The sequence below is a fragment of the Canis aureus genome, chromosome 9 (assembly GCF_053574225.1).
Source record: "Canis aureus isolate CA01 chromosome 9, VMU_Caureus_v.1.0, whole genome shotgun sequence".
Taxonomy (NCBI): Eukaryota; Metazoa; Chordata; class Mammalia; order Carnivora; family Canidae; genus Canis; species Canis aureus.
Genome location: NC_135619.1, coordinates 63,136,379 through 63,149,186, shown reverse-complemented (window position 1 = coordinate 63,149,186; position 12,808 = coordinate 63,136,379). Strand labels below are relative to the sequence as shown.

Genomic DNA, 12,808 nt, shown 5'->3' with positions numbered 1-12,808 from the left:
TTTATGTCAATGGACATTTAGATCTCTTGCAATTTTATACTAATAAAAAATGTTGTAAAGAAATTTTAGAAGTCTAGGTGGCAATCCTACCCAAACATTACAATTATTTGGTTAAAAAAAAAAAAAAACAACACACAATGCAGGTGCTATGGGCTGTGCAAGCTATTCTGCTTTACTTCACGACAGATCTAGAAAATGCTAATATTTATAGGGTGCACTGGAGTAAAGAGAGAAAATTATTCACAAAGTAAACCAGCCACTCTGACTCATCAAACACACCCAGCCACCACAAGTGCTAAGAAAAAACAAATCTCAACAGACTGAAGTTTTCCCAATTTCCAGTATAATAATGTGCAGGTAAGCTAAGCAGCTGTTACAAAGGAGAGCTTCTCGGGCAGCCCCGGTGGCTCAGCAGCTTAGCGCCGCCTTCAGCCCAGGGCCTGATCCCAGAGACCCCGGATCGACTCCCACATCGGGCTCCCTGCATGGAGCCTGCCTCTGCCTCTGCCTCTCTCTCTGTATCTCTCATGAATAAATAAACAAAATCCTTAAAAAAAAAAAAAAGAAAAAAAAAAAAGAGAGAGAGAGTCTCAAATTTAGCTGCACATTAGAATCTGCTGGGAAGCTTTAAAAAATCTGCTTATGTCCAAGCTGCACTTCAAATAAATTAGAACATTGGATTAAGACATCAATGCTTTTGGGGATCCCTGGCTGGCTCAGCGGTTTAGCGCCTGCCTTCGGCCCAGGGCGTGATCCTAGAGTCCTGGGATCGAGTCCCACATTGGGCTTCCTGCATGGAGCCTGCTTCTCCCTCTGCCTCTCTCTCTCTCTCTCTCTCTGTCTCTCATGAATAAATAAAATCTTAAAAAAAAAAAAAAAAAAAAAAAAAAAGAGGGATCCCTGGGTGGCGCAGCGGTTTAGTGCCTGCCTTTGGCCCAGGGTGCGATCCTGGAGACCCGGGATCGAATCCCATGTCGGGCTCCCGGTGCATGGAGCCTGCTTCTCCCTCTGCCTATGTCTGTGCCTCTCTCTCTCTCTCTATCAAAAATAAAATAAATAAATAAATAAAATATTTTTAAAAAAAGACATCAATGCTTTTCATTTATTTTAATGAGGTATAATCAACATATAATACTCTATTACTTTCAGGTATACAACACAGTACTGGACACCCTATGTTACTCAGTACTCACCACAGTAACTGCAATCATCAACTGTCACTATATAATGTTATTACAGTACTGACTATACCCCCTGTACTGTACTTTTCATCTGTGACTTATTTTATAACTAGACATTTGTACCTCTTAATCTTACCTAGTTCACCTATGCCTCACCTACCTCCCCTCGGGCAACCACCAACTTGTCCTGTGTATATAAAGAGTCTAAGTTGGCTTTCTAAAATCATTTTATTTTTAAGATTTTATTTATTTATTCATAAGAAACAGAGAGGAGAGAGAGAGAGGCAGAGACACAGGCAGAGGAAGAAGCAGGCTCCATGCAGGGAACCTGACATGGGACTCGATTCCGGGTCTCCAGGATCACGCCCTGGGCTGAAGGCAGTGCTAAACCGCCGAGCCACCCGGGCTGCCCTGATTTTATTTTTTATTTAAGTAATCTCTACGCCCAACGTGGGGCTTCAACTCATGACCCTTAGATCAAGAGTCACATGCTCTACCAACTAGTCAGCCAGGCACCCATTCATTGTTTTTTAGATTCCACATGTAAGCGAAATCCTATGGTATTTGTCTTTCTGTGTGACTTATTTCACTTAGCATATACTCTAGATCTATCCATGTTGTTTTAGGACCTCATTTTTTTCATGGCTGAGTATAAGCCATGAAACTATAAACATACACAGATATATACAGTATATACATATACTCTCCCATATTTTGGCTATTGTAAATAATGCTGCAATATAATACAGCAGTGCATGTTATCTTTTCGAATCAGTGGTTCTGTTCTCTTTGGGTAAATACCCAACAGTGGAATTATTGGATATGGTACTTCTATTTCTGATTTTTTGAGGACTCTCCCTACTGTTTTCCATACCAGCTGTACCATGCTGCATTTCCACCAATAGCACCTAAAGGTTCCTTTTTCTCTGCATTTTTTTAAAATGATTTTATTTATTTATTCATGAAAAACACAGAGAGGAGAGAGAGAAAGAGACAGAGACAGAGACACAGGCAGAGGGAGAAGCAGGCTCCATGCAGGGAGCCTGACGTGGGACTTGATCCTAGGTCTTCAGGATCAGGCCCTGGACTGAAGGCGGTACTAAACCGCTGAGCCACCCAGGCTGCCCTTTCTCTGCATTTTCGCCAAGGTCCGGGCTCTTTGATTCTAGCCATTTTCATAAGTGTAAAGTGATATCTGTGATTCTGGTTTGTAGTTCCCTCAGGATTAGTGAGATTAGTATCTTTTCATGTGTCTGCTGGCCATCTGTAGGTCTTCTTTGGAAAAATGTCTATTCAGGTCTTCTACCTTTTAATTTTTTTTTTGGTGTTGAGTTGTGGAAATTTTTTTTATACATTCTGAATATGAACCCCCTTATCAGATGTACCTTTCACAGGTATCTTCTATTCAGTTGGCTGCATTTTTGTTTTGTTGGAGAAATCTGAATATTTAATGAAATCCTGCAATATGGGCAGCCTGGGTGGCTCAGCAGTTTAGCGCCACCTTCAGCCCAGGGCGTGATCCTGGAGACCCGGGATCGAGTCCCATGTCAGGCAAGGAGCCTGCATCTCCCTCTGCCTGTGTCTCTGCCTCTCTCTCTCTCTCATAAGTAAAATCTTTTTAAAAAATATAAATCATACAATATGATATGAGGGAATATAAGTGACAACAAGAAGTCAATCATTTATTTTCTTTGTAGAGTAACAAAAGGTTCCAATTTTTTCTGGTAACTGCAATAAAATAAGCCTGGTAGCTTATACACTTATACACTTTATACAAAGTGTACCTACGTACTACAGACTACCACTGATAACCCAGGGAAAGTCAACAAGAAAAGTCAGAATGCTTTGCCAGCCTTCACAAATTTTTCTCCCTCACAATGTCTAAGATGAAAATGTGCTTTCCTGTCACTACCTATTAGTTTGCATTTTCTAACATTCAGTGTGAGATCAGTGGCATTTTCTAACATCCAACATGAGTACAAGGTCAAGGCAGGGGAAGGAGGGATACAAAGGAGCCCCAGGGAACTTCTGGGAGTGAATATGTTCATTAGTTTGACTACTGTGTGGTATTTGTGAAGACACAGGAAACTGTACACTTTAAACACAGTTTAATACACCAATGTTAATATATTAATTATATCTCACCAAAACCATGAGAAATTCATACTGTTTTCTCAGTACACAAAACAGAAATTAAGAATCTAATGAAAAATCAACGTGTTTGTGATACATTTCCACAGACTTCGGATTTCTCAAATTATTTGGAATCTGTGAACTAGGGGAAAAGCGTTTTGGAGGTTTATGCAAGCTCAGGCTTCTAAAACATGAATGAAATTGTTAACTATACTAAAAAAAAATTTAAAATAAAAAATAACATATGAATGAAAGACTATTCTAAATTGTAATCGCCTTCCCACTAAAGTGCTCCATTTTAAACATACGAATGAGTAGTTATCACTCTTAAGAGTTGTTTGCCTTTGTATCCCACCCAATACCTTGAAGATTAATACTCAAATATTAAAGGATTGCTTCCATAACCTTAAAGGTTTCTAGGACTCTTTTCTAAGCAAAAAAAGGGATTAGATTAGCAAGTCACCCTTTCCAGATGGACAATGATGAATATACATACAATTAAGTAACTAATTGTAAACCTAAACTCACAATGTATACTTTTATTTCAAACACTCTAATGGTAACTCGCTTTTCTACTTAATTAAAAAAAAATCGTGCCTTCTGCTAGGTCACTGGGACATAACAAATATTAAGTCTCTGCCCAAGAAATGTCCAGTCAAGCAGCAGACCCACATTACAAAGCTAATGTCGATCACTGGAACAGACTTCAGTGGAGTTCCAGAAGAGCATACAGGAGTGTCTCCTTTACCTTTGTTAGCATCAGAGACACAGAAGACCTGAGTTCTTTGGTCTTGAATCTGCTATTGACCAGCTCTGATACTCCCAAGACTCCATTTTTTTTAGTTGTAAAAGGATTGTAATACTACCTGCCATTTCCACTTAGCGCAGTGTTCAGGAACAAATGGAACTACATGAAAATATTCTGAAAATCACAAATTCTATATTTTTGCTATAATTACAGGCTCAAGGGACGCCTGGGTGGCTCAGTGGCTGAGCGTCTATCTTCGGCTTAGGGAGTACAGGATCCAGTCCCGCATCAGGCTCCTTAGGGGGAGCCTGCTTCTCCCTCTGCCTATGTTTCTGCCTCTCTCTGTCTCTCAGGAATATATAAAACCTTAAAAAAAAAAAAAAAAAAATTACAGGCTCAAAATCCTTGGTCTGAGATGTTTGATAAATGATAGAAATCATCAATAAGATTGAAATTAGACTCCATTAACCTTTAATGTGTTTGTGCTTTCATGTGCTAGAACTAAGAAAGTTTATGCTAGGTTTTCTGTAGATTTCTTTTTTAACCAAAACAAGTTCCTGACACATAGCTGGTATCCATTAAGTGCTGAACAAGTAAAAGAATCAACCAATCCTGGTTCAGCTTGATCTTTACTTCTGAGCTTCAATGGTCACATCTGTTAAAGTTAGAACAATCTTGACAACAAATGATTCATAAAACGTGCCCAGCATGTAATAAACTAATAAGTCTCAAACTATTGGGAGTTCCCTTTATGCTCTTAGGAATTATTGGTGAACTGGGGTGCCTGGGTGGCTCAGTCAGTTAAAACTTCCAACTCTTAATTTTGGCTTAGGTCATGATCTCAATACCCTGAGATGGAGCCCCTTACTGGGCTCCATGCTGAGTACTTGGGATACTCTCTCCCCCTCTGCTCCTTTCCCAGCTTGCATGCACAAGCAGGCATGTGGGCGCTCTCTCAAAAAATAAAATAAAATTTAAAAAAAAACAAACACTGATAACCCCAAAGAACTTTTATTTATGTGAATTATCTGTTAGTAATTACTATTTTAGAAAAACTGAGAATTTAAAAAAGTCTTAAAGTAACACACCTATCACATTAATAAACCCATTTATATGATATAATTACCAGCTTTTAAATTATTTTTAAAGATTTATTCATTCGAGAGAGAGAGAGAGAGAGAGAGAGAGAGGCAGAGACACAGGCAGACACTGGATCCAGGGACTCCAGGACTACACCCTGGGCCGAAGGCAGGTGCTCAACCGCTGAGCCACCCAATTAACCATCTTTTATAACATAAAATAACTAAGCTGGGACACCTGGGTGGCTCAGCAGTTGAGCGCCTGCCTTCGGCCCACGGCGTAATCCTGGAGTCCCATGATGGAGTCTCATATCGGGCTCCCTGCATGGAGCCTGCTTCTCCCTCTGCCTGTGTCTTTGCCTCTTTCTCTCGGTGTCTCTCATGAATAAATAAAATCTAAAAAAAAAAAAATTAAATTATATAATTAAGTTTTCCAAAAAAATTAATGCAAAAATAGTTCTATTTTTATTTCTTAATACCTAGTTTTTAAAAAGACAACTGTATTCCAATTTGTTTCTGCACTTAACCTTTTATGATATGCTGTTCTAATTGAAGAATATGAAGAAAATCTGGCCTCAAAACTACATAGTTGGAAATGTAGGGGCAGCCCAGGTGGCTCAGCGGTTTAGCACCACCTTCGGCCCAGGGCCTGATCCTGAGGCCCAGGATCAAGTCCCGCATCGGGCTCCCTGCATGGAGCCTGCTTCTCCCTCTGCCTGTGTCTCTGCCTCCCTCTCTCTCTGTGTCTCTCATGAATAAATAATATTAAAAAAAAAAAAAAAAAAGGAAAAGGAAATGTAGCTGACCCTTAAACATGAGTTTGAACTGCCCCAATTATAACTGGGTTTTATATATACGTATATATAAAACATTTTTTTCTCCTTATGACATTTGTGCTTTCTTTTCTCTTGCTTACTTTTTGTAAAAATATATTACAGAATACACACAACATACAAAATGTGTGTTAAGGCAGCCCTGGTGGCGCAGCGGTTTGGCACCGCCTGCAGCCCAGGGTGTGATCCTGGAGACCCTGGATCGAGTCCCACATCAGGCTCTCTCTGTATGATGCCTGCTTCTCCTCTGCCTCTCTCTGTCTCTATGAATAAATAAATAAAATCTTAAAAAAAAAAAAGTGTGTTAACTTTATGTTACCAGTAAGACTTCTGATCAACAGTAGGCTATTAGGAAGTCAAAAGTTGTATCTTCAACTGTGCTTGGGGGGGGGGGAGTGGTAATCCATCAGCCCTAACCCCTAAATTGTTCAAGGGTCAATTGTGCTTTAATAGCCTTTACAAATACAATGGACATTCTTCTGTGATACTACACCAAAACTCAACAAGTAGTAGTTTCTTAAAGGTTAGCAACAATATGGAAACTAAAACTCTATCAATAACCTTTTTGTAATTGTTACATGAAAATCCATTGCTCCATCCTCTTTTTTTTTTTTATTTTTTTAAGATTTTTATTTAGGGCAGCCCCAGTGGCACAGCAGTTTAGCGCCACCTACCGGGGTGTGATCCTGAAGACCCAGGATCGAGTCCCGCGTCTGGCTCCCTGCATGGAGCCCACTTCTCCCTCTGCCTGTGTCTCTGCCTCTCTGCCTCTCAGTCTCTCTCTCTCTCTCTCTGAATAAATAAATTTAAAAAAAAAAATCTTAAAAAAAAATAAATAAAGATTTTTATTTATTGGGGATCCCTGGGTGGCTCAGTGGTTCGGTGCCTGCTTTGGCCCAGGGCATGATCCTGGAGTCCCGGGATCAAGTCCCGTGTCAGGCTCCCAGCGTGGAGCCTGCTTCTCCCTCTGCCTGTGTCTCTGCCTCTCTATCATGAATAAATAAAATCTTTAAAAAAAATTTGTTTTAATTTATCCATAAAAGACACAGAGGGATGCAGAGACACAAGCAGAGGGAGAAGCAGGCTCCAAGCTGGGAACCCAACGTGGCACTGGATCCCAGGTCTCCAAGATCATGCCCTGGGCTGAAGGTGGTGCTAAACCGTTGAGCCACCTGGGAAGCCCAGATCCATCCTCTACTTTTAATGAATCTTTTTCTCTTGAATAATTTTGTAACATCATGGTCATTTGAAAAAATACTAGTTGAGGGAGCTATACAAATCACTGACATGTTGATATACAATTCATTACAAAATACAAAAGAATCATTTGTTAAGGTTATCAGAAATTCTTTTAAGCACTGGGAAGCTTTAAAGTTCACTAAGGCAGACAAACTTTTCAAAATTCTAATTTTCATTTGAAAGCTCTTTTGTCATTAGTAACAAATGTATCATTTCTTTTCCTTTGTTCACCTTCAAGAAGATGCCTGCCAAATACCCAATTTGCTTGTAAGTCATAGGTGAAAAAGATGTTCCATGAAAAAGGTGGCTAATTCATTTTTTTAATTTTTTTTAAATTTATTTATTCATGAGACACACAGAGAGAGAGGCAGAGACACAGGCAGAGGGAGAAGCAGGCTCCATGTGGGGAGCCCAATGTGGGACTCGATCCTGGGACTCCAGGAAAACGCCCTGAGCCAAAGGTAGACATTCAACCACAGAGCCACCCAGGCATCCCCAAAGGTAGCTAATTCAAATCACACAAATCCTTCCCCTTCAGAAAATCCAATCTGTTTTTAATATACAGCATAATATAAGTACTTTATGAGTAATTCCTATTTTCTCACATCATACCCTAAAAATATGTAGCCAAGGGTCAAAATTTTAAAAGCATTCTTACTGTCTCACTAATTACATTCTTAAATGAAACTGGCTTTTAGAAAAAATTCCCAGTGGAGGGGTGATAAATATTATTTCTCATTGAGTTTGGTGTGAGGCCTCAGTTCAGACCAATGGACCACCAGTTTAACTCACCACTGCTTTTGCACAATCCAAATGCCAGCACAGTGAAAATGGCAAGCACCCTATCAGTATTTTTTTTTAAAGATTTATTTATTTATTCATGATAGAGAGAGAGAGATAGGCAGAGACACAGGCAGAGGGAGAAGCAGGCTCCATGCCGGGAGCCTGACATGGGACTCGATCCCGGGACTCCAGGATCGCGCCCTGGGCCAAAGGCAGGCGCGAAACCGCTGAGCTACCCAGGGATCCCCCTATCAGTATTAATATGAAAACAGTTTTGACTTCAGAGACCCTTGGTCTCTCACACCTTGAGAACCACTGTTTAGGGTAGCCCGGGTGGCTCAGAGGTTTAGTGCCGCCTTCGGCCCGGGTTGTGACCCTGGAGACCGGGGATCAAGTCCCATGTCTGGCTCCCTGCATGGAACCTGCTTCTCCCTCTGCCTGTGTGTCTGCCTCTCTCTCGTGCTGTGTGTCTCTCATGAAGAAATAAAATCTTAAAAAAAAAAAAAAAAGTTTTAAAATAGAACCACTGTTTAAATAGTAGCTATTGGGGATCCCTGGGTGGCGCAGCAGGTTTACTGCCTGCCTCTGGCCCAGGGCGCAATCCTGGAGACCCGGGATCGAGTCCCACATGGGGCTCACAGTGCGTGGAGCCTGCTTCTCCCTCTGCCTGTGTCTCTGCCTCTCTCTCTCTCTCTATCATAAATAAATAAAAATTTAAAATAAATAAATAAATAATAATAAACAGCTATTATTTTTACAGGAGACACCAGCTTTGGAGTTAAACAGACCCAGATCTCAATCCGTAAAACATAGGTCACGTCAGCACTCAAAGCTGGTTTCCTTGCTTATGCAAGTAGGGGTATTACCACTTACCTTCCCTGTTCTCCTATTATCATGATCTAACACAAAGACAATGGTTAAGCACTGTGCCTGACCCAAAGTAAATACTCAAGTTGCAAGTCACAAAAAAATAAAGAGAAAGAGAACACATTACTGTGGGTGGTAAGAAAAAGGGGGGGGGAGGGGGATAGACATTTAAAAATAAAACTCACTGAACCAGGACAGAGGCAAAAGCCAGAAACCATTCATATGCAAAATAACAATTCTGAAACAAGAAAATCAAGATGAAAACAGGAAGAATAAGAAAAACAGTAAGAATCTGATCAACAGTATGGAAAATAGGAGAGAGCCTCAACTGAGGAAGCTAAGCAAGGTTTATAAAACACCGTTATTAAAAGGCGGTTCTGGGGGGGAAAAACACAGAAACTAAAATATCAAACAACCAAGATTACGTATAGAGCTTTCAAGAAAAGACGGTTAAGAGAAAGAACCGCAGAGAATCAGACTTTAAATACAACGGGGAAAAAATTAATTAATTAATACAACGGGGGGGTCCCTTCAAAAACCAAAAGTACGGGGGCGCCTGGGTGGCTCAGTCGATTAAGCATCTGCCTTCGGCTCAGATGGTGACCCCAGGCTCTTGGGATCAAGCCCCGCATCCGCCTCCCTGCTCCGCGAGGAGTCTGCTTCTCCCTCTGCCCCTCCCCCTGCTTGTGCGCGCCCTCTCTCTCTCTCATAAATAAAATAAATAAATAAGTAAATAAATATCTTTTAAAAAAAAAGTCAAAAGTACGTAGGAGGAAAAAAATTTTTTTCTAAAATTCACTCAGCAGCAAACTCTAAATTCTCTTAGGCTGAAAACAACAACAATAAAAAATAAAACTTACCAACATAAGCTCCTAATTCTTGCAATTTCCCCTTAATGGCACTCTGAGGGAAGAGCAGAAAGGCAAACACGCTTGTGAGAAAGGCGGACAACCAGGCGGCCCCGTAAGGCGGCCCCGTAAGGCAGCCCCGGTGGGGGCGGGGAGGCGCCCGGGCCCTCCCCTCCCCCCGCCCCTCCCCCCGCCCCGCGGCGCCCCCCGCCCGCCGCCCCACGCCTCCTCCGGCTCGCGGCCGCTTCCTCCACAGCGCTCTCGGGGGCCGCGTCCGCCACAGGCCCGAGGCCCCAGGCGGCCCAGGCCGCGGAGGAGCCCGTTCGCCGAGGCCGCGGCGGCCCCACAGCCCCCGGCGGCGCAGCACTAGGCCGCGGCGCCCAGGCCGGGCCCGCAGTCCCCGTTACTCCTGACAACCGCGCGCCCGGCCGCCCGCTGAGGCCCGGCTTCCCGCCCCCGCCTGACACGGGCCTCACCCGGATCTTGCGGCTGATCTCGGTGCCGATTTCCATGGCTCCCCGGCGGCCGGCGGGCTCAGCACTGCACGGCGCTTGGCTTGCCCAGGGCCCCGCGCCGGCTCCCGGTCCGCAGCTCCGCCGCCGCCGCCGCCGCCGCCGCAGCCGCCACCCGCCAGCCGCCAGCGCCGCTCCCGGCCGCGCGCTCGGCGTGACCCGCCCCCACCGGCCCTGCGCGCCAGGGCGAGCGGAGCCCAGCGCGCCTGCGCCTGCGCCTGCGCCCGCGCCTGCGCGCATCGGGGGGGCCCGCGGAGTCCGCGCTCGGGCGACCTCTACCGGCAGCAAGGAGAGCAGCGGCGGGAGGATGCTTCCCGTTTCACCTGGAGAGCTCCCCCCGTTCCTCGCCCCCGCTTACGCAATTTATTTACCCTTTCTTTGGAAAATAAAGATGAATTAAAGGCAGCGGAAGGATCCCTGGCTTTGGTGTGATAGCTGAGTTAGAATCCTGCATTCGCTTGCTTTTAGTGTGACAGTGGGTCTGGATGATTTAAACCTTTGAGTTCTTACTTTTCTTACCTGTAAGATAGACTGCCTCCTAGCGGTTGCATTATAATTACGCCCAGAGCCAACAGAACCGATTAAGCACAGTACTTTTTTTTTTTTTTTTTTTAAGAAAAAGATCTTGGGCCAGTCCCAGTGGCGCAGCGGTTTAGCGCCGCCTTCAGCCCGGGGCCTGATCCTGGGGACCCGGAATCGAGTCCCACGTCGGGCTCCCTGCATGGAGCCTGCTTCTCCCTCTGCCTGCGTCTCTGCCTCTCTCGCGCGCTCTGTATCTCTCATGAGTACATAAAATAAAAAATCTAAAAAGAAAAAGATCCTTATTTATTTATGAGAAAGAAAGAGAGCAGAGGGAGAGAAACAAAGAGAATCTCAAGCTGACTCTACAGAGTGGGGTGCCTAGGGCAGAGCTGTGATCCCACCACCCAGAGATCACGACCTGAGCCCAAATCAAGGGCTGGATGCCCAACCCACTTAGCCACCCAGGTGCCCCAATCACAGTCCTTTCTAACGATTCCACAGTTACTGGTTCCCTTGGGTCTAGTCCTGCCTTCCTTCCCCAAGATCTGTAGTCACTTTCCTGCTCCTTTCTTTCTGAACCCCTTCTTTTAGAGAACTCTATTATTCTCAGGATTTCAGCTGTCACCTCTATGCTGAGAAAAACCAGGTCTGTCACCCCTGAATTTTCCCTTAAACCCCAATCCCTAATTCCAGATGACTGCAGGCATTTGTATTTTCCCCAAATTCAGCACATCAAAACTTAAGTTTTCATTATCTTTCCCATTCCCCACTAGGATTGGTTTCTACTCCTGACTTCCCTGTTTCTGTCAATAATAGCTTCATTCAATAAAAAATAATAATAATAAATAAAAATAAAAAAATAACAGCTTCATTCTCCCTGCCATGATCACAAAATCTTGTACTAAGCAGAGAGAGGTCTCCCTTCTCCCCCATATCCTCTAAATCTGGAAGCTGTCCCTATTAGCTCTCCATTGCTTAATAACAAAGGACCACACTAAACTTAGCAGCTTCAGACACACGCGTTTATCGTGAGGCGGGTATCTGAGCATAGCCTGAGTCCTCTGATCAGGTTCTCATAAGGCTGCAGTTGAGGTACTAGTGCCGTGTTCTCATTTGCAGGCTTGACAGAGGAACACTCCACTTTTAAGCCCATCAGTGGTGTTAGCAGGATTAATTCCCTTGCAACTTTATGAGCAAGGGCCCCAACTTCTCCTAGCTGTTGTCTTGAGGCTGCCCTCAGTCCATAGATGTTGCCCACAGTTCCTTGCCATGCACTTCTTCAACATGGGCTAGCCATGTCAGCTCAGAGGAAGCTCAGTTCCTCTTTTTAGAGTTTTCACTTCATTTGGTAACTTAGGGCGACCCAGGGCCTGACCTCAAAATCAGTGGTTTAGGAGCTAATTACATCTGCAAAATCTCCCCCCACCCTTTTTTTGCCAAATCCAGTAACAAAAAGCAAGTCATAGGTGCTGCCCACAATCAGGGGGATTGGGGGAGGGGATTATACAGGGTGTGAACAGAAGGGGCAGGAATTATGGGGCCACCTGGGGTCTATCTGCCACATGGCCCTTTATCTTATATAGTCATTTTTTTCTTCTGAGTTCCTATAGCATCCATGTGAGAGCTACTAGTATGACACTTAATACACCCTCTCTAATATTAATTGTGCCCTGTCTAACAAAATTACAAACTCTTGGAACGCCTGGGTGGCTCAGTGGTTGTGTGCCTGCCTTTGGCTTGGGACATGATCCTGGAGGTCTGGGATCGAGTCCTGCATTGAGCTACCTGCCTGGAGCCTGCTTCTCCCTCTGCCTGTGTCTCTGCCTCTCTCTCTCTCTGTGTCTCTCATGAATAAAAATAAAATCTTAAAAAAAAAAAAACAAAAAAAAAAACCTCTTGTAGTTCTGCATTTCTCCAAAATTTCTTTCAGGATGCTAGACACATAGGAAGCACTTAAATGAAATACTTGTAGGAAAAATAAATTTAAAAAAGCATTCCTCATGGATTGGTCCAATGATCATGTACTCATCCAACATTAATGAGAAGCAGTGGAGCAAAGTGAC

General features: G+C 43.6%; 1 protein-coding gene across 1 annotated transcript in view; it reads right to left on the bottom strand.

Moving 5' to 3' along the window:
- ZC3H14 (zinc finger CCCH-type containing 14) overlaps positions 1-10,347 on the bottom strand; it is a 54,320-nt gene extending 43,973 nt beyond the window's left edge. The window contains exons 1-2 of the mRNA XM_077910292.1: positions 10,188-10,347; positions 9,724-9,766 (exon numbers count right to left, since the gene is read on the bottom strand). Coding sequence (XP_077766418.1) covers positions 9,724-9,766; positions 10,188-10,223 — 79 coding nt within the window. The 5' untranslated portion in view covers positions 10,224-10,347. The remainder of the gene's footprint in view (positions 1-9,723; positions 9,767-10,187) is intronic.
- Positions 10,348-12,808: the final 2,461 nt, after the last annotated feature.